Source organism: Ambystoma mexicanum, chromosome 13 (assembly GCF_040938575.1).
Source record: "Ambystoma mexicanum isolate Mex_15411 chromosome 13, UKY_AmexF1_1, whole genome shotgun sequence".
Lineage (NCBI taxonomy): Eukaryota > Metazoa > Chordata > Amphibia > Caudata > Ambystomatidae > Ambystoma > Ambystoma mexicanum.
In genome coordinates this window covers 337,021,945-337,043,838 of record NC_090938.1, presented here as the reverse complement: position 1 = coordinate 337,043,838, position 21,894 = coordinate 337,021,945, and the positions used below count along the sequence as shown (strand labels likewise).

General features: G+C 43.3%; 1 protein-coding gene across 4 annotated transcripts in view; it reads right to left on the bottom strand.

The window, feature by feature from the left end:
* CDH24 (cadherin 24) overlaps nucleotides 1-21,894 on the bottom strand; it is a 1,353,690-nt gene that overhangs the window by 328,059 nt on the left and 1,003,737 nt on the right. For all 4 annotated transcript variants that reach the window (XM_069633835.1, XM_069633833.1, XM_069633832.1 and 1 more), the window contains one exon: nucleotides 6,995-7,248. In XM_069633835.1, coding sequence (XP_069489936.1) covers nucleotides 6,995-7,248 — 254 coding nt within the window. The remainder of the gene's footprint in view (nucleotides 1-6,994; nucleotides 7,249-21,894) is intronic.

Below are 21,894 nucleotides of genomic sequence, written 5' to 3'. Positions count from 1 at the left end.
TCAACTCCTGATGAGGCCCGAAGTCACGGACTGTTTCGCTTTGTCTTATATTGATCAATAGCGGATAGATAAAAAATAAACATTAAGACAGAAATTAAAAATAGACATACAAAATATACATTTCTAGAGGTGTGGAGCTCATAAGACCACGCCCATCATGTGAGGCTGTGCGCAAAAGAAGTTTAATCCAGTGCTGAAGACATAGTCACTCCCCTGCAAAAAAAGCGGGCCATGACCCTAGAGATCCTGCAAACCTCAGGCCTATAACAAACTGCCTTTTCTCCTGAAAATCATAACATCACAACTACAAACTCAAGTAGAGACGAATAATTTCTTGCAAAGAGGTCAATAAGGTTTCAGGCCAGCGCACAGCACTGAAACAGCTATATTAGATCTGCAATACCATATGCTGGGGATCATAGAGAGGGGCAAATTAGTCTTGCTGATTCTCTTAGATCTTTCAGATGCTTTTGATCTGCTTGACTATCAATGCCTTCTACACACCCTTGAAACCAGAAGAAAATGCTCCAGTTGAGCGCTTGAATGTTTTCAATGTTTCTAACCAACCGTGGGTCTAGAATTCATTGGGGAGATGCTCTTTCCCCCCGCCACCATACTCTGAGGTGTACCATAGGGGGCCAGCTTTTCACCCGTATTGTTCAACATGTTTATCCAACCACTGTGTGTCTTACTGGATAGCCTGGGCATCCATTTTAAACTACGTGGAACTTGTCATGGAACTCAGCAGGGACTACTCCACAGATTAATCTAAACTTCACTCGATTCAAACTAAGGTTAAAAACCCTGGGAGTCACCCTGGAGGCTTCACTAAACGCAGATAAGCACACCAAAATTATCAGTAAAAACTGTAATTACTTTTTTTTAAAATTTGTGTCTAATCGTGATTAACAATTTTTACAAACTTGGTGCATGTTTTCTTTTATTGTAACATTTCCTTTTCCTTGCTAAAAATGTGTCCTCATGCTGCTGCGTCATCTTCATACAGGTTTTGATCTACAGCCTTTCCATCTAATTCCAAATCAAGCAAAAATATAGCTGTTGCTAGTGTCAGCGATGTAGAATCACTGCTCATCATCTGGTTCCACCAAACTTCGTCAGTTGTCGTCTGATGTTTGAGTCTGTGCGGTCAAAGATAGATTGTTCTTAAAGTGTCTTTTCCTGAACAGAGAAGAAGTAGGTGTTGCACTGTCTCAGTGTTTTGTGTGACTGAGCAGTAATGACATATGTTGTTTTCGGATTGCTTTCGGAAATGTAAGACTTTGTTCGTCTTTAGGACGTTCAGGCGTGCTCTTAAAAAGATTGTTTGCAGATGTTTATTCGGAGATCTCTTTAGGTAAGTTCTCACCTCATCTATTTTTTGAGTGTTGAATGTCAGGTGTGATGAGGATGTATATTCAATTGCTTTATCAAGTGTTTCGATCCCATCTTGAGTTTTCAGTCTGTCTTTGATTTTTCCAGTGATTCTTTCGATGTCCCATTCCGAACAACTGATTTTTCTGCCAGGTCGAGTTGTTTTTTGTACCAGGCAGTCAACATCTGGGTCTTTTCACTTGCCATTTCTCTGTAAATGATGTCTAAGATTTGCGGACGAGGTGTCCGCAGTATTTTTCCCAAGAATAAGAGACTGTTTCTTTCGGTCACATATTTCATTGATGACAGACTTATCTCTCTGATTACTGCTATTGGTGTCGAATTAGGCAGCTTCAGTACTTTACGCCAGAATAGGCCCTCTAGTCTGTCCCACAGTGTGGCAGGAAGTTGTAGCATCGCCTCAGCTCCATATGTTTTCGCCGGTGTGGCTTTTGTTTTGAAAAAAGTTTATCACTGGAAGAAGTGAAAATTTGCTGTATTTTCTGTCCAGAGTCAGAGCTTTGGCTGCAAGAGTTTTTGTCCTTGCAAAGAGGTGTTCCTGCATAGAAATTTCAATTTTGCTGCTGCAGATTTTGACTCCCAGGTATGTGAAGCTTTCTACTGTTTCCAATTTCTCTGAATTTACGAACCAATGATGTTTTTCTGTTGTTGATGTTTTTGGCTTTTCATAATCTTCGTTTTGTTTGTGTTGATATCCAAAACGTTTTTCTTTAGGTAGGCTGAGAGGCTGTCTAAATGGCGTTGTAGACCGATGGCAGTTTGGTCCAACAAGATTATGTCGTCGGCGTAGAGGAGCCTTGTAACCTTGAATTGTGGGAGGGAAAGAACGAGTGTCATTTTATGAATCCACAATGTCAGCCATATAGGCTTTGTACAATGCTGGGGCCAAAGGGCAACCCTGCTTGACCCCTCTTGTTGTCGTCTTTATTGCTTTTGACAGCAGGCCGGCCCCATTTAGCCGCACCCTCACCGAAGTTTCACTATGTAGGGCTCTAATCGGTGCTATTATGGAAGGGGGGCATTTTGATCTTTCCAGCTTCTTCCATAGTCTTTTTCTATTTACCCGATCAAAAGCTTGCACTAAGTCTATGGAAGCTATGAGTGTTGTTAACTTGCCTTCCCAAGCTCTTGCCTTCAAGATACTAATCATCATGATATTGATGGATGTTCCCAGGATGTTCCCAGGTTCTTTTCAAATCCAGATTGGAACGGGTGTGCCGTTTTGGCTTCTTTTTGCCATTCTTGCAGATCATCCAGAATTAGTGATCCGAATAGCTTCCCTATGACATCCAATAAAGCTATCGGCCAGTATCATTAAATTTATGAAGGTGTTGGTGATATAGGCCTTTTCTCAACGGCCTAGGTTGTAAGTAGGGAACTAGGAGTCGAAAATAATCCAGGAATGCTTGACTTTCTTTTTCGGTTTCAAATTCCTTCTTTTGGTCAGTTTTAGCCGATTTCCTCGAGCATTTGTTTCTAGCTGGTATGGCATTTCTTTTGGAGCCTCTTTGAATGAGGACCACGTTGCTGTAAGTAAGTTGTGGTCACTTCTGGTTGTTTTTAATACTTCAAATGATTCCATTAGGGAGTACAGTTCCTTTGAGGCGAAAATATAATCAATGGTACTTTTGTATCCTGATGCCTCCCATGTCGCCACGGGCGGGAAATCTGTTTCTAGGGAATTTAGGTTTGCAGGTCACGAGAGTCCATTAATTTTGACCAAGCACTACCTCTTTTCTTCACTTGTAGGTTGTGATTAGAGTGCAGAGCCGGGTGTCTGCCTTCTGTGTCTAGACAGCTGGCATTTAGGTCTCCGCAGATCAGTGTATGATTCATACTGAACTCAGTTGTTGCCTCAGTTAGGATTGTTTTGACCTTATTTATGAAATCTTTGGTGGAGATTGCCACTGGATTCCAGTAGATGTTAAGAAGAAGTATGAACTCACACGTTTTGCTCACTGACGGACTGCAATATTTGTCCCATTCTAAGATTATGACTTGTATAAAAGCAGATGATACCAGAATTCTGTTTATTCGCAGGCTCCCTCCTGTGCGGACTGCTGTTAGGAGGCTTGATGTCGGCGACCCTTGGGTCCTTTATGTGCTGGTGAAAGATGGATCTCAAAGCGGTCTATGCTAGGAGGCAATTGAAGCCAAGTCTCTTGGAGGCTTAGGAGATCAAATAGGCCTATATTGATCTCTCCAGCCTGAGTGAGGTCAATATATCCTCGGGTATTCCATGAGCCGATGGTGAGTTTTTGAAGCACCATCTTCTCCACAAGTGGGTTGTATATTGGTGCTCATGGCCACATTAGTTGGTTGCTATTTCCTAGAATATTGAGCGAGTGCTGTGGGTATCCATGCCCATCCTTTTGTTTCTTTCTCATTGACTTTTTGCTGCCCTTCCTTTAGCAATGTCGGAGTTGTGATATCTTTGTTCTTTCCATTCTTAGTTTGCAAATAGATCGGTCTGGTCGGTTTTCTGGACCTATTTTCCGTCGAGTCTGTAGTCACCTCTTCTTTTCCCGTGGTATGGTTTCTCTTCAGTTTTTCTCGTGACTGGTTTCTTTCCATCAATGTTGTGCTTGTCAAATCTTTCCCCAGCTGGGCAATGCTCCCATTGTCTAGGGCTCTCTCTATGTTCTTTATTTTAGGGAAGTCAAGACCTCTTTCTTCGGCTGTTGTTTCCTGAAGTAAGTATCCTCTTTTCTGGAGGTCTCCAGCCACCGACAGCAAGAGATTCTTTACTGAGTGAGATGTAATGTGTAAGAAGATGCTATCAGTGCGTCATTTGTGAGCAAATTCAACCACTTTTATGTCAGTGGTTCGAATATGGTCGTCTTTCGTGGTTTTTTCGCACAGTCTCAGTGTTGCTCTTCTATTTAGTAGTTTCTGTCTCTTGAGTCTGGCTGTTTTTCCAGTTTCTATGTTCTCGTTAACTTACTTCTGTGAGTGAAGAGGGCTGATGTTCTTGTTTGATTGAGAGATGAGGCCGTGCTGGAAGTTCTTTGTTGGTATTTGTTGTTTTTATCTGAGAAGTTGGCTTCCGAGTTGTTACTTTTGATAGAGAAACGATGTCTTCGATCGTTGGAGTAAGCAAGTTTTACTCTGGTTTCCTTAGAGTTTACAAGGTATTCACTGTTTTTCCTTTCGCTGTTAGGCGTTCTTTCGTTGGGCCTTAAGTCCTTAGTGTTGGTGTGATTTTCTCTGTGTTTCTGTTCGCTGTTAGGTGTTCTATCGTTTAGCCTTGAATCGAGCAAAGTACGAGTTGTCTCTCGTCTTGAGTTCGATGTGCTATGGCCGTTGTGGTTCATTTCTTTGTTAGGGTGGCTTTGTTTAGTTTTACACAGAGAGCCACTGTATGGTGCTCCTTTCTTGATGAGACCACTGTCTGTTTTAATTTTTTTCATTGTTTTTTTAAATTATTCTTTTGAGGCGTTACGTTATGTTTCTGACCGTTTCACCTCGAAGTTTCCATGTTGAGTCTTTGACCCTAAATGACACCTTCCTTTTTTTGGTTTGGGACGTGGAATTTCTGATTCTGAATTCTCGATAGAATAAACGCTGACGTCCAGTAAGTCAATCGAGGTGTCTTCGTGTTCTTCAAGGGGCTCCTCGCTCCTTTGACACTGTGTGTTTTCTCCATTGGGGCTTTTTTCCCTAAGATTGTTATCCATTTTGTCATAGTTTCTTTTGGCTTTACGATAGATTCCGTTTGCAATTGTGTTTGTTGCGTTTTTGGATGTTTAGTTACTGGAACTGACGTCTGTTTTTTAAGAGACGTCTGTCCAGTAGGCTTGACTTCATTTATCCCAACTTCTGATGGTAGCGTAAGGTTTTTGGTTTTTCCTTCACGACTCAACTTAGAGTTTTGTTTGTTCTGGTCAAGGATGTCCTTTTCGTGTGGCTTCTTTTTTTTCGAATGTGGCTTGATAGGCTCTTCTTCAGATAATATTTCCTTTATGCCAGTGGGTATATTCACTTGAATATTCTCCACGTTCTTTTGTGGACTACTTGTTGGGGCGTCTCTCGGGTGGTTGTCCTGAGGCGTCACTAGTAAGTCCTTTTCTGTGATTGTTTCCGAAGTGCTGTGTCCGGAGGTTTGGGTGCCGATGGTAAGAGATTTCTTTTTAAAATGGAAAACCTCTTGTCTTTGGTAGTTCAGCATACTAGTAAATGTTTGTTGATTGTCAGTCATTGTGCCTTGATCTCTTGTGCTCTCCTTACAGGCTTCTGCGGCCTGTAATTACTACCTACGACTCATCAGGAACATGTGTCCTTTTTTTTACCAGAGGCGAATGTGGCCACCATCACCCGAACTTTCATCTTACCAAGGCTGGACTATTGCAATGCGCTTCTCCTCGGGGCCAGCAAGGCCAGTATAAAACGATGCCAGCGAATCCAAAATGATGCTGTACGAAACATTAAAAGGGTGCCCTGGAAAGAACATCTTTCAAGGCTTTGGAAGGAACTACATTGGCTGTCCATACAGGACCGCATACATTTAAAAGCGTGCACCACTGTCAACCGCTGCCTCTATGGCAATGCACCCGCCTACCTTAAAACTGTGATATCTCGCTACTCTCCAGGTAGATGACTGCACTCAGCTGATCTGCCCCACTTTCAAACCTTCTAGGGCCACTGGTAGATCTTTCCCTGGCCGCGCTGCCCAGTTGTGGAATTCCCTTCCCGTGAACCTAATGCAGGAAGTAAATCTTCTACGTTTCAGGAAACTTTTAATGGCAATTTTCTTTAAATAATCCTCCTAATTTTCTTGACCCCACGATCCCTTTGTCTTGTGTTCAGATCAATTGTTACTGTCCTTGTGTCTGTTTGTTCCCCGATGCCTGCGGGCTACCGGTGTGTTATAAATGAATAAATAAAATAAATAGTTCATCAGTACTGCAGATGCCAAAACTCAGCCATCATTACAACAGAGGTCTTATCCAACACCCCCAAGTTTATGGGCGCAAAAGAATGTCATCCGATGCACCTGTGCAAATCTTTGTGCCACATAAACATTACATCAGGTACACATTACTTAGAACGATTTATATTAGTGACATTCTCAGTAAACATGTGAAAAGAGCATTGGAGGCAGTTCTTATTCTGCTGTTACATCAGAAATATAAGCACAATGAAATCAGTGCAAGAGGTATCTTGATTTGTAAAGAAGTAATTGGGTAATATATTTCAGTGATACAATGCAGAGTCCGGTACAAAGTATTGTAAGTAAAAGTTTTTGTTGGTATGAACTGAACTGTGGTTTCAAAAGTGTTGTCAAAGGATGTATATGTGCCATGAATTGTTACAGGTTAATGTTATTAGCAATTTAGCATAAACTACACGTTTTAAAAAAGAACATTATTTTAAAATGTTAAAACGGTGCAATGAGGGCTTTGTATTTGCAAAAGGTATAATTCACCATGACATTATTATTGTTTTTGTTAGATATGCCTGTGACAATACTTCTCCACCGTGGGTATCTATCTCGGGTTCATTAGCTGTGGAAGAATTGACAGCAAAGGTCAGGAGTCTGGCAATGGCTCCATGGCTCCATGGATGTGAATAGGGTGTGTGAGGACTAAGGGGTGGCACATACCTTATGATGCTGCCTTTGGAGTCGAGGTCGGTGGCACTGACCCTGCCCACCAAGGCCCCCGCTTCACCATTCTCATGCACGGAGAGCAGGTAGCTTGACTGGGAGAAGAGAGGGGGCTCGTCCGCGTCCTCCACGCTGATTCGTACCGTGGCCACATCCTTGAAGGGTCCGCGGCGGATATACTGTGGGTCAATAAAGGTGTTGGTCACCTCCACTCGGAAATTGTAGGACCGGCGGGATTCAAAGTCAAGAGGCTGTGAGAGCGGGAGAAGGCGAGAGAGAGAGTGAGAAGGAGGGAGGTTAGAGTGCTGCTTTTCTCTTCTTTTGTATTGAACTACACAAATTATCCCTTTTTATTTTATTTATGGCTGTGGAGAGATTTAGGGCCTGATTCACAGAGCTTTTTTTCCATTGGGATACCACTATTAAAAAATTCTTCTGTGAATCAGGCACTTAGTTTTGCCTGGGTTATGGGTACAGTAGAAGAGATCATATCTTTGGGATCGACCTTCTACCCATAACACAGTGCGGTGACTGTGCCGCGCTGCGTGAGCGGGCCGTTTGAATTCACTACAGCTGCCCCCCTCTCCCTTGTCCACGCATCAATTACCAACTTATTTGGCAATCCCTTGCTGTTATGATCTCTTCTACTGTACCCATAACCCAGGAGGTCATTCCAGCATATTTACTACTGTTGGATGCCACTAAGAACAGTCCTCCTTCATTGGCAGTTATTGAATAGCTGCAGCCCCTTGTGGGTACAGATTCCAGTCTAGAGACCTTGTCTTTCATCGTGTATGTGATTGGTCCATTATTCAAGTCTTTCGTCCCATATCTCCTGATGAAGACGTTGTGCAATATACATTCTACGTCGAAACCGGTTGAGCTTTTTCTTCAATGATCTACACAACACCTTCACTTCTAGATCCACCCTCACAATAGATTATTTTAATTATTTCTATTGTATGGTATTCATTTTCTAAACATTCAAATAACTAGACGGGATGTGAAGATTGTACTCACTCCCCATTGTGTATCAATTGTGTTATTTTTAGCTATTGTTGTTTGGATGAATGTCACTATGAATGTTGTATGGTCTGAATGCTGCACTATGAATGGTTCTGATGATGGACTAATTTTAGCCATGTGTTATGTTTACCAATGCGGCTGTGTTATGTAATAATATGGTTCTTAAAGTATTGTGTTATTGATTGACTGTTTCTTAAATTTATGTATCATGGTTAATAAAAATTGATATATTTTTGTAAGCAACATAGTTTTGCTCTCTGGACATTTTTTCCGGATTTGTGTCGCACAATAATACTCTGGTCCAGGGTATAGAGTTTCCCTGCTTCTTTCTGGTTTTGTGGATAATATATCAAGGCTCAGTTTATCATCCGAAGTTGGTCTGAATTAGCTACTGTACAAGGAAGCGTATGTACGTCTACCCACAATGCTACAAATATATTTGAAAAATAAATCCTGCAACCGTGCATGCAGTACTTTGGCATAATCCTTGCTCGTTATCATACACATTTTGACAGCTATTTGCAATCTATGCCATAAAGTACTTGACTAATTCCACCTTCTTCCCAAATAATGTATAATTGCACATATAGTGCTGCACAGGTTTGTCACGGTTTTATATCATGGCACACTCCAGCCAGGGACCCCTTCCCCTGACAATGAATGTGGCGCACAATAAAAACACTTTTTATCTTTAATAAACCACTGGTTCTTTGTTTGAGTAGGCCCCAACCCGTCTCTCACCCACCTTTTACTAACACCTCGTATCACAATGGACTAGAAACCAGGCCAGTGTGTATCAATCCAATATTTATTAATGTATTATTTAATGGAAAAAGGAAAAAGATTCAAAATACAATTTTACAACAGCCACCAAGTGGTGGCAACACACATTCAATGCTGCCTACAGAACAATTGGTTCAAAATCCCAAAACAAATCACATGAATCTTTAATGACAAAACAGGAAAAACAGCTTTAAAGCATATGATCACACCCAAAGTTAAGCACTCCTCCTGTAACACTCACCCCCAAATATCAGCTAACTTAATTCCCTTTGATGGAAGGCAGTGGCAAGGAGTAAGGATAAAGAGAGAAAAATCGGATTTTGAATACAACCAACCACCCCAAGATGGGAAGTCAGAAAAGAAAATGAAAACCCGATTCTTGAGCAAAACAGCAGAATCGGATTTGCTTGATTACTCGCACAGCAGCTCACAATCGCGGTGGGACAGTTAGAAAGGAAATGTGTGATGCTACGCTTGAGGAGCCAAGGAAGCCTAAAAACTCCTACTCAGAACACCAGGGCAACATGAAAAGAAAGTAGGAAAATCGATTTTGGGGAAGAAAGTAAATGCAAAAGAAAAACACGCACAGCAAAATGAAAAAACGCTTTACATAGGTTTTGTGATGACAGGTAGCTTAGAAAAGGGATGAGCTGAAAAAATCGGAAATCGGCTTTAAGGACAAGGACAGGGGTACATAACTGATCGGATTCTAACAGAAAGGGATTTCTCTCAATTGGACTATGGTTTAGGTTTTTCAATGGGACATATGGAAATTAGGAATTCGTAGGAATTCACAAAATACACAGACAAATTTGGTTTTCAGTGACAAGGAGACCAACTCTGTTGAGGCTATACTTCAATGACTATAATTAGTAAAAACATTCGTCAAAATTCTTGGTTTCGATTGGCAACAATATTGAATGTACATTTTCAATGGGAAATTAATTGAATTATTTCAAAATGATACTAAGGACTTGAGACAACTGAAAGATTTCTCAAAGGAATATGCTAACATACACAGGCTAATACAGATTCTTTTATGGAAAGGTGAATGAATTATACTGGCAATGTGGACTTTCAATGGGATTTTCAATAGGATTTTCTATGGGATTTTCTATGGGATTGAGGTTACAAAAGATAGGGGTATATAATTTGGGACTGGGGTTATTTGCTACTTACAAAGTAAGCCTTGGTGTGGGAATCTGGAAAGTCAGTGGGATCAGCGGGATCTCAGGACCCTCTGGACAGCTAGGCAAGGGGTCTGGTCTCTGGACTCTCCTGGGTGGGATTATGGACAGCCAGGATGGACCTCAGGACTCTCTGGACAGCTAGGAAAGGGCCTGGTCTCTGCACTGTCTTGGATGGGATCAGCTGCCTCCGTCCTCTTTCTCCTGTCTCCCTGGATTCTGGTGTGTCTGTTTGATCCTGTGTCTAGTGCAGTCCCCCCTTATATAGCCCAAAATGACAACATTTATTTTACAATCTGGGGGAAGTACCCTAGAATTACTCCTACCCTGGGATAGGACAGCCTATCATCCCTTTCCCCGTCCCCTGGCATCATTGGTTCAAGGGGAGGAATCACTGCCTGTCTATTTGACATTTATGACAGTTCTTTGTTCTCAAGGCCACATTTCTAGCAAAACTGAGTTATGTATCATAACTTCCAATTTATACTAGATACGCCATAAGAAATAGATAGGTGGTTTCAGGAGGTCATGGGGAATTAGACAAGCCGATCGCCGACTCAGTGCGAGGTAGTGTGGCCCCTTTTGCACTTTTTGGTCATTTTCATAAAATGTATAATAATTATCACCCTGCAAATAATAAAGCATATTCATAATGTACATCTCCATCTTCCCATCAACTGCCAAATTTATCTCATTTTAAAATCAGCCAGAAACGAGTCTTGACTGGCCATTTCAGTTCACAATGTCCTAGAAACATGCACATAGTCTCTGAAAATCCGCCTGGACATCACATGGACATATATCATAAAGCACCTTTATTTCTTATTCTGAGAGCTGGGAAAAATGCCTAAAATACATACATCCTTTAAGGTCAATTTGGAGGATCTGCCACATATCGGAAGGCAGTGCTTCAACCCCCACAGCCAAATTTATCCCCCTGGCTCAGCACTCTGAATCCCACAGTAGACAGATCTGATGACAAGCACACCCGCCCGGCCCCACCCGCCAACACACGGACACAGCAACTAGCGCTTAGAGACCTGTGGAGAGAAGGTCACCCAGAGAAAAGGGAGTACTCCTACTATTCGGCCCCACACGCTGTCCACACTAGATATGATTATATCCACGTAAGCGAAGAACGCCTAGCCATGTTTAGGGACACACAATACCTAGCCAGGGTGCTGTCAGACCACTCCCCATTGACAACAATGTGGTCAGTGTTTGCATCGAGACCCCCTGTGCCCACTTGGAGGCTCAGGTCTGAAGCCTTGCCGGATGAGGCTTACACCAGACAGATAAGGGAATGCACTATAGACTACTGGCAATTAAATAAGGACAGTGTACGGCTCATCAGCACGGGCTGGGAGGCATATAAAGTAGTCATAAGGGGAGAGATGATCGCAGCAATAGGAGGCTCCCAGAAGTCCATACTCACCTCACTAACAAGCAACGAAAGCGAGCTCAAGGCACTGGAGGACAATGCTCCTTCCAACCCCGCCCATGTGCAGAGAATAATAGAGCTTAAACAGGTCTGCCTGGAGCTCTGGGCTAAACTAGGGATGCTTAGTTACACCAAGCATATCGAGCGTAGTCACGCCCTAGGCGATAAGCCAGGTAAACTGCTAGCATGGCTCTACAAAAGGGAAGCCCCCAGGACGCCCATCTGCCAAGTCCACACCCCGACGGCGAACTGGTGCATACGCAGGCTGATATAAACTCAGCTTTTGCCGGTTATTACCAGGCACTGTACACTGAACCCCAGTCAGTTTTCGATAGCGAAATATAGGATATCTTAGACATCATAAGGCTGCCCAAACTTGACAGCCAACTAGCTGAGGCCCTAGACGAACCCATTACCCCAGCGGAGGTCCTGGTTACCATCAGATCCCTCCCCTCCGGCAAGACTCCAGGAACCGGTGGGCTCCCTGGGGAATTTTACAAAACATTTCAGGAAACGATGGCCCCGCTCCTGGCTCAGGTGTACAATGAGGCATACAAAACTGGCACCCTCCCTGACACCATGAGGGAAGCAGTGATTATCCCCCTACTGAAACCGGGCAAAGATAGCGGTGAGTGTGGCTCGTATAGACCCTTATCCATGCTCAACGTAGATAAGATCTTGATGGCTCTATTGGGTAGGAGACTGCGCAGAGTGATCCCCCAGCTGATACACCAGGACCAGACGGGCTATGTACCCGGCCGAACCATCACAGAGAATATACGCAAATTACATCATGTGGTGTACAGCACCAATGGCAAACCCGGGAAATGTGCGGTGGCGTCCCTGGACGCCACCAAAGCATTTGATTCAGTCCGATGGAAATGGCTGCATGCCACCATGACCAAGATGGGGATAGGGCCGGCTTTCCGAAATTGGACTAAACTCATTTACACCGACCCCACAGCTAGGGTGCGCACAAACAACACATACTCGGCAAAATGGAGCCTCTACAGGGGCTCCCGTCAGGGATGCCCACTCTCCCCCATGCTATACATTATTGCAATAGAACCTGTGGCGGCATACCTAAGGCAGGAATATGGGGACGGTGGCATCACGATTGATGGAGTGACCCACCTGGTCTCCATGTACGCGGACGACACACTCCTCTACTTAAACAACCCTGAACACTTACTGCCCTACATAATGGAGACACTAGACGGGTTTAGCAGATACACAGGAATACTAATTAACCATGACAAATCTTGCCTCTTCCCCCTTGCATCGCTAAGCGAAACCAGCGCAGATGGACTCCCAGCCATGGCCTTTAGATGGGAGACTACCTCCTTCAAGTACCTAGGGATAGACATACATCGAGACCCTAAAGCAGAGCACACCCTCAACACTGAGAGAGCCAGAGATAACCTGGAAAAATCTATGACTTTCTGGGGCAAACTCCCGCTTTCTGTCGCCAGAAGGGCGGGCCTGTTAAAGATGGTGGCGCTACCCCGCCTACTCCATTTTTTCACCAGCGTTCCCTACAACATCCCCCAGAGGTTCTTTAAGGACTTGAACAAACTGTGCAGGAGATTCCTGTGGCAGGTGGGGCGACACAGAGTGGCACTGGAGGTGATGCAAAGACCCTACAACAAAGGCGGTCTAAATATCCCCAACTTTGAGCTATACTACCTAGCCGGCCAACTAAAGCATGTGATTCAGTGGATGGCGGACGAGGTCACCACCGACACTCGCCTTTTACAACCAGCCATCCCCCACATGCTACTCAGAGACCTATTCTGGGACCCAGACGGAGCGAGCCAGCACGCACCTCACTTAATGAAGCTGGGAATCCAGATCTGGAAAAGAGCCTGCAAGATCATAGGGCTAAGTGACCCATACTCACCCCAAATACCTATTACAGCAATCATGGCAAGCAGACCAGGAGGCCTGAAGGAGATCAGAAGCACTTGGGAACCCTGGGGGGTCGCTACCCTCCGAGACCTTGTGGACGACCAGACCGTATTGGCGTTCTCTGAGTTGCATGAAAACACCGGATTGCCATTAGGACAGTTCCTGCTCCACGGAGCAGTGACAAGGAAGCTCACCAACAGATGGCCTGATGTGGAGGACCCCAAGAATGGACTCGATACCATTGAAAACATGTTAAGTACAGCTGAGGGCGGACACGAGATCTCAAGGCTATACGAAACACTAGTAGACAGCGTAACCAGACAAGATCTCAAATGCAGGTCGAAATGGGAATTGGAGCTAGGCCAGCAATTTGAGGACAAAGAATGGGATTCAATAGCCCACTACCATAAGAAAGTGTCCAGGAATGCCCGGCTCCAACTAATACAGTTTTATATCACCAACAGGGGGTACCTCACACCTGAAGTTATCGCCAAATTCAAAGGAGCTAGATCATCGGGGTGCCCCAAATGCAATGAGCCCCATGCGGGAATGACCCACATGTTCTGGGACTGCCAAGTCATACGAACATTCTGGTCACAGATAGCGGCAAAGGTAGCTAACTCGGACATTATCGTGGACGTAACGTCACCCGGTGCGTCCATTCTGGGTAGATACAAAAGGAACAAGAAGAAGAACAGGCCCCTGTGTAGGCTCAAAGATTTGATATATATGCTAGCAAAACGATGCATAGCCATGGGGTGGAAGTCTCCCAAAACCCCCAGCATAGCATCATGGTGGGAAGATCTCTGCAAGTGGACAATTGCCGAAACAGGAGCATGGGAAAACACGCAGAAGGAACAGAGACTCGACATCAGGGAGGACTTTCAACAATGGGTGGCGCTCACGGTGTCATTATTTCACCCACCAGCACCTGCTGCTACCTCCGAAGATAGCGGAAGCCCTTAAGGCAACCGGAACTTGAAGTATCGCTATGGAACATTTGTGGTCTTGGAAAGTTGGGATGGGAGGGGGGAGCGAAGGGGGGTTATCTGAGGGTTCATTTGATGCAACAGTGATGTCAACTGATTATTTGTTGAAAAACCAATAAAAACATGTTAAAATAAAAATAGGAATTTGTTGGAATGTCCAAAATACATGGACGAATTCGGTGACTAACTCTGTTGAGGCTATACTTTAATGATTGTAATTAGTAAAAACACTTGTCAAAATTGTTGGTTTCGAATGGCAACAATATTGAACGTGAATTTTCAATGGGAAATGATTTGATTTCTTTCAAAATGATACTAAGGACTTATAGAGACAAATGAACAATTTCTAAAAGGAATATGCTAATATACACAGGCTAATACAGATTCTTCTATGGAAAGGTGAATTAATTATACTGGCAATTTGGACTTTCAATGGGAATTTCAATAGGATTTTCAATGGGATTTTTAATAGGACTGAGGTTACAAAAGAGAGGGGTATTCAATTTAGGACTGGGGTTATTTGCTACTTACAAAGTAAACCTTGGTGTGGGATTCTGGAAAGTCAGCGGGATCTCAGAACCCTCTGGACAGCTAGACAAGGGGTCTGGTCTCTGTACTCTCCTGCATGGAATTCTGGAGAGCTAGGCAAGGGTCTGGTCTCTGCACTCTCTTGGATAGGATCAGCTAGGCAAGGGTCTGGCCTCTGCACTCTCTTGGCTGGGATCAGCTGCCTCTGTCCTCTTTCTCCTGTCTCCCTGGATTCTGGTGTGTTTGTTTGATCCTGTGTCTACTACAGTCCCCCCTTATATAGCCCAAAATGACATCATATATTTTACAAACTGGGGGAAGTACCCTAGAATTACTCCTACCCTGGCCTAGGACAGCCTACCATCCCTTTCCCCACCCCCTGGCATCATTGGTTCAAGGGTAGGGATCACCAACTGTCTATTTGACATTTATGACAGTTCTTTGTTCTCTTGGCCAAATTTCTAGCAAAACTGAGTTATGTATCATTACTTCCAATTTATACTAGACACTGCCATAAGACATAGATAGGTGGTTTCAGGGGGTCATGGGCAATTAGACAAGCCGATCGCCGACTCTGTGCGAGCTAGCGTGGCCCCTTAGCACCTTTTGGTCATTTTCCTAAAATGTATAATAATTATCACCCTGCAAATAATTAAGCATAGTAATAATCTAAATCTCCATCTTCCCACCAACTGGACAATTTGTCCCATTTTAAAATCAGCCAGAAACGAGTCTTGAATGGCCATTTCAGTTCACAAAGTCCTAGAAACATGCACATAGTCTCTGAAAATCCACCTGGACATCGCATGGAAAAATATCATAAAGCACCATTATTTCTTATCCTGGGAAAAATGCCTAAAATGCATACATCCTTTAATGTCAATTTGAAGGATCTGCCACATATGGGAAGGTGGTGCTTCAACCCCCCAAAGCCAAATGTCTCCCCCCAGACTCAGCTTGCAAAAAAGGACTTTTATTGTGCCCTTTGAAGTTTGTCAGTTTGTCCTGGGAAGTGGGTGCAAAACGGAACTCACACTTCTTGGTCAAGCACTGGCCACACTTGCTTTCTTTGTCTTTCTGCTGGTACTACCTTTTAGTCTGGCAGAACCTGTAATCATCACACCCTCAGCCCCTTCATATGTCACTGCAGAATAGTTTGCTTATAAGTGTGACTTCCAGGGGGAGGCAAGACTTCCAATTAAGTTTGTCCTGCCTGAGCCAAACTGGTTTTACTGGTATTCCTGAGCCTCTGCCACACAATGACACATTGGCTTTTAACATAATTTATTTCCTTATGTTACACACGTGTGCAAAGCCATATTTCATTTACTATTTGAATGGGTTTGCAATTACTGTTGTTCATGGACACAGAGAGTTACAGCACCTTTTTTTTGAAGTGACATGAAATGTTAATTAAAAGCCAAGCCGTATTTCATTAGCAATGTTTTGAGCGCTGCGGTTTACATGAAGGGGAAAACAAAGCCGTGTCAAGTTGCATTTTGATGAAATCCTTACCCCTCATGTGAATGAACAGTCAGATAATGCTGCTTTCTGATGTATTGCCTACCATTTTGGCATTCAGATGGAATAAAACAAACACAGGGCTGTTTTTCAAGAAGCGCATAACTTTGTGGTATTTCTGATGAAAGAATAGCAAGCGCAGGGCTGTCTGGAATGTAATGTACAACATTTATCTTCAGATGACAGAACAGCAAATGTAAAGCCATCTTGAATGCAGTGCACAACTTTATGGTTCAGATGAAAGGAACAACAATTGAAGGGCCGTTTTGAATACAGTACACAACTTTGGGGGTTCAGATGAAAGAAAAGTACATGCAGAGCCGTTTTTGGTGAAAGGTTCAACTTCTGATCATTCAATGGAATAAAAACAACAGCAGAGCCATTCTTTGGTTTGCAGTGTTCAATGCTTGCCACACATGTGTCAGGGAAGCAGAGCACAGGCGTTTTTCGTGGCAATGTTTAAATGCACTTTTTAGGTGAAGGGAGGTCTGTAAATGCACCCCAAAGGTTTGGTGGTATGTGTTTTGCACCCCTGGTGCTTTTTTCAAACGATTGAAGGACGACTGAAAAAATGAAAATGCTAGGAATACAAGATGAGCTAAATAGGGCAGATGAGTTCACAGGACACGCGGTTACCTAGTACAGCAGACGCCATTGCGTGATCAAGATTGGAGGCGCACTAAAAATGAAGGTGAAAACATACTATTCTATCTATTGAAACAACTGTAGGTCTACTACATGGCAACAAGTTCATACAGGAACTTAGACGCCTTAAAAGATAGAGAAAAGAATAATGTACAGGGATTGTATACAATCTTTTTTTTAGGGGTATTCGTGTACACTTCCTAAGCACACAAGCACCACGTACAAGGTAAGGATGACCAGAATGTACAAACAACAAGTCATTGAATCCTGGTGCGCCATTTTGAAAGACCTTCAATAATAGCTATAGAAACGCACTGTAGCTTGGTATATGACTGCTAGAATGTCACTCGGTTGTAGGTGACACCCTTTGTGTTTTTGGGGGAAGGTTTCAGATTTAGAAATGTTACAACAGTATCATTGTGTGCACATTGCAACGTGTATATTTCTGTTACTTTTAAACAGTTTATGATACCGAGTATATAACTCACAAACCTGAATTCAATTCAGATGTTGTGACGTATTGCAATACTTACTGTGAGATAAACCCTAAGTGGTTCAGTTGGCATTCAAACCAAAATACCTGTATTCGGTTCTTGGTGAATTCCTTGCGTACATTGAGACGGGACATGAAGAACGATTTGAATGTGTAATTATTCCAAATGCAAGGTCAGCAAAATATGTTGCTGGGCTATAAGCCAAGTTTAGTTTGCTGTCCTCTTGCCGTTGGAAGTGGCGATTCTATCGATATTTCAGCATTTGACACGTATGGTCTGCCGGGTTCCAATCGAATTTCAAGCTGAACTAGTATTCGGTTGCGCTCTATTACATTTGGTGTCAATATAGAACTGCAGTAGTTCACATTTGTGTAAACTTTAAAGCTTTAAAAGGATTGTGTTGTAGACTACTCACGGTGAATCATAAATCTAGTAGTCTTGCACAGTTTATGCTTTTACAGAAAAGCATTAATATGAGTGTAATAACTAGAATAGATTGGATTTTAGTAGTGCATTCCCATTTGGAGAACTTGTTTTTTCTAGTTAATACATTCTTGGAAAATAAAACAACATTTACTGTTTTACAGATAGTGCAGGTTGTTTAAATCAATAATGTGATGTCATCTTGGCAAAAACTCACGTAGAATCCTTTTCTATGACATCGTTGGAATCAAATGTAGTGGCACTTCCTTTGATGTGTTCGTCAGGTGTAATCACTTCTGTTAGCTTTGGCATTTTGGTGAACTGATGTCTGTGTGATCAGCTGGACTTTCCTGTAAGTCCAGCCCACAATGCATTGTTCCTCCCCAGTTCCCCTCTGATGGGTGGGCTTCCAGCAGTCTCATTGTGAAAGACAGAAGACCTTGGCATGCACATTGCACTACCTACTCGTGACATAGTGAACCTTATCTGAGGTCAGGGGTCTTCAATATTTTTGGTACCAATGCAGCACTTTAGCACTTTAGACTACCACCGACGGAATGCTTGAAGGTGGCCCTACCTCGATGTTAGGCCTGTGAGTGCATGATGAACTGTGAGCTGTTCTTTATGAGAAATAAAGGCACAGTGCTGGGGCACTGTATCCGAGCAAGGTGGATTTGAGAGTCCAGGGTTGGCGCCCCAGAGTAATATTTCATGTAGCCATTGGGAGGAGATTGTTCAAAGTGATCAGACTCCTGCTAGGACTAGTACTGGAACACCCCTTGCTCACTATTCAGGGGTAGGGGCAGGGACCCAAGCCTCAGCACAGTAGGCATTTAGAAGATGAGAGAAGACGGTGGGTCCCCAAAGTTTCTTTGAGGCCTGCAGAAGGCGCCCAGGGACTTTCATTGTTCACTGTTATGTTAATAGTTTTTTTTACATGTGATGAAGAAATCACAAGGAATTGGGAGTGATACTTTTTTGGGGCTTGAGTGGTGGTTTCCTTTGAAAAGGTGAGTCGAGCAGTTTCCGGGGTTCGTTTTTCTCTGCTTCCTCAATTTTGGTAAAATAGGCTGTGAAGAAAATGAGCGTATTTTTCCTATATTAATATTCTTTGGCTTTGAGGTTTCGAAATGTACATGGAGGTACCTGTTTGCACAACCGACCCCCTGAACTAGCCATGTATGTAATGTGTCTCTTTTAATGGAGTCCATGCATCTGTCAACAGGTTGTTAGCAGGTTGTTGTCCCTATATTCAGACCCTGCGGCCCATAGGAAGCAGGTGTCCCATATACTGCCCCATGGCCTATTAGGTGGTTGCTGCCCTTGGCACCCCGCCAAGACGTTACTGTCTTCAGTGCCCTGATTTGCTAGGCTGTTACTACCCACAGTGCTATGACCCTGCTCTGTAGTTAGTGTGTGTGGTGACAGTTAGTGTTTCCAGTGTCGCCCGCTAGTAGACAGTCACTGATCCTGATGCCCTTTCTTGGTCAGTGCTTTGTGTCTCTGATGCTTGCACTTGCCCAGGTAGTGGTTTGCTGCCCCCAGTGCCTTGCATCTGCCCTAATAGGAGGATGGGATGTTTTCACATTATTCTGACCTCATCCCGGTAGGAGGTTGGGGACTTGGATGTTCTACTACTTTGACGATGTCCCAGTTTTTCTGCTCATACCGCTGGTATGAGATTTCTTTCTTTGGTACCTTGATCTAGGCCTGGTAGTGACTTGTTTTTATTGAACTGCTCCTGCTTCCCGATAGAAGGTTTTTTGCCCAGTACCACAATTCTTCTATGGCAGGAGGACCAGCTTACCTGATGCTATGCACCTCCATATTGGAAAGTGGCATTATGAGTGCCCTGAATTTGCGCCAGGTTCCTGTCTCTGATGACCTTAATATGCGCTAATAGGAAGTTGGCATCTGAAGTACTGCACGCGCATTATAATAGGCAGTTGCTGTGCTTAATACTGTGCTGTTTCCAGAATGTCAGCCAATAGAACAGCAGCTTAAGCCTGAGGCTACTGATCTCCCCAACCTAGACATCATATAACGATAAAATGAGTGCATCTAATAGCAAGAAATGGATTGATATTGCGGAGAACCCCACCCTAAGAAGCCTAAACATGGGGCGGTGGAAGACACTCCTGGACCGAAGGATATCTACTACCTACTATTGAAGGTTGCACTGGATGTGAGGGAGGTGCAGCCCAACTTTACTGACCTGTCATTGATGGTGAACCACTTGGAAAACAGGATGTCAAAAGTAGAAAAAAATACAGGAGAGCTGACAACCGGCATTTCTGGTCTCTTCAGCGCCTACAACGAATTGAAGGGTGAAATAGCAAGAGTGCTGAAAAGGACTCTTGAGTTGGAGACGAAGAGTAGAGTCATAATTTATGTGTGGTGGGTCTGGAAGAGAACAGAGAAGCTGGGAAAGATATCAATGAATGTGTAATTCCAATACTGTCACAGGCATTTGGGACAGGGATTATCAGTTCATTAGACGTGGATTTGTTATACAGAGATGGAGAAATGACACAAGAAAGACATTGGCAGGTTATACTAGTCCTTAAATGTATCATTGCATAGGAAAGGATCTTGAAATCTGCAAGGGAGAAATGTGTTTTGTATAAGAATAAACCTATACAGTGTTTCCAGACTTTCCAAAGGACGTGGTTGGAAGAAGAAAAGCCTTCAGTGAAGCTAAAGTCTTGGCGAAGGCCAAACATATTAAAGCAATATTAACGAAGCCTGCAATTATTAAAATGTATCTATCAGAAGGAATCAAGGGTACAGAAGATCCCACAGAAGCTATGACATGATTGAAGGAAATTCGATCAGACACTTCGTTTTGGGAGCTTTTGACCCTCGCCCCCCAGGAACATGCACTGCTGTTGCTACCGCTCACTGCTTGTTAATTATTTATTTATATAGTTTCTATTGAACAAATAAGGCATTGCAGCAAGATGGTGCTGTTCTGCAATGGCAGTTTAATAGCTCCCCTATTTTGTTGGGAACAGATCTCCACGAGCCGTGGTCCCTGCCGAACGGTGGGGGAGAGGTTCCTTTTCTCTGGTGCACCGGGTACCTGGCATGGCCGTGTATCACAGCATGATGGAGACAGTGGAAGCGGAATGGTCCTTTCATCTCACACACTAAGTTTGTGGCGTCGCCAAGTGACATGGCATGACGCGGTTGCACACAAAGATGATGCGTGTCTCTGAGTCAGGGGAAGAAGGATGACATACTGACGCAAAGCTGAATTGGAAAAAAAGGAGATGAGGAGAAGCAGTGTGGCTGAGAAGGCACTGCATGGACTTTTGAGAACACGAGGGCGGGACTGGAGAGATGCAATGTATGGGTTCTAGGTAAAAATGTAGCTAAAATGTGTACAAAGAACACACAACATATAATATATATATATATATATATATATGATCTAAGAAACATTGTTAAACATATGAATAGTATTAACATGTTAATACATACGTACACATAATGAGATTGCACACTAAGATAAGGGGGAAAGGAGGAGGGCATTTTCAAGAGTTGATTAGGGTTCTAGTGTTGTGTTGTGTTAGGACTGACACTGGTTTGGGGAGGATTTTCTTTACATGTGTTCCACAGATACCCTTAACTTATTATTAATCTAGTAATCCCTACACAATTAGCCACCTGTATGGGGACCTTCACAAGGAAAGGAAGCATGAATATTGTTTCCTGTAATGTCCATCTGTGGGGTACATTTAGCAGCTCTAACAGAAATTCCCTTCATCACAACACCACATTTCAAGATTTCACCCAAAAGCGGCTGTGCTCTGTACTCCTTGGCACATATCTAACAATCTTTGAACACTGTCACCCCATGGCGGAATTTCTATTGCTTCAAATCAAGCACAAAAAAAATGACCTGCATTCAAGACGGCATTGCAATTTGTCCTCCTTTCATTCTATACAC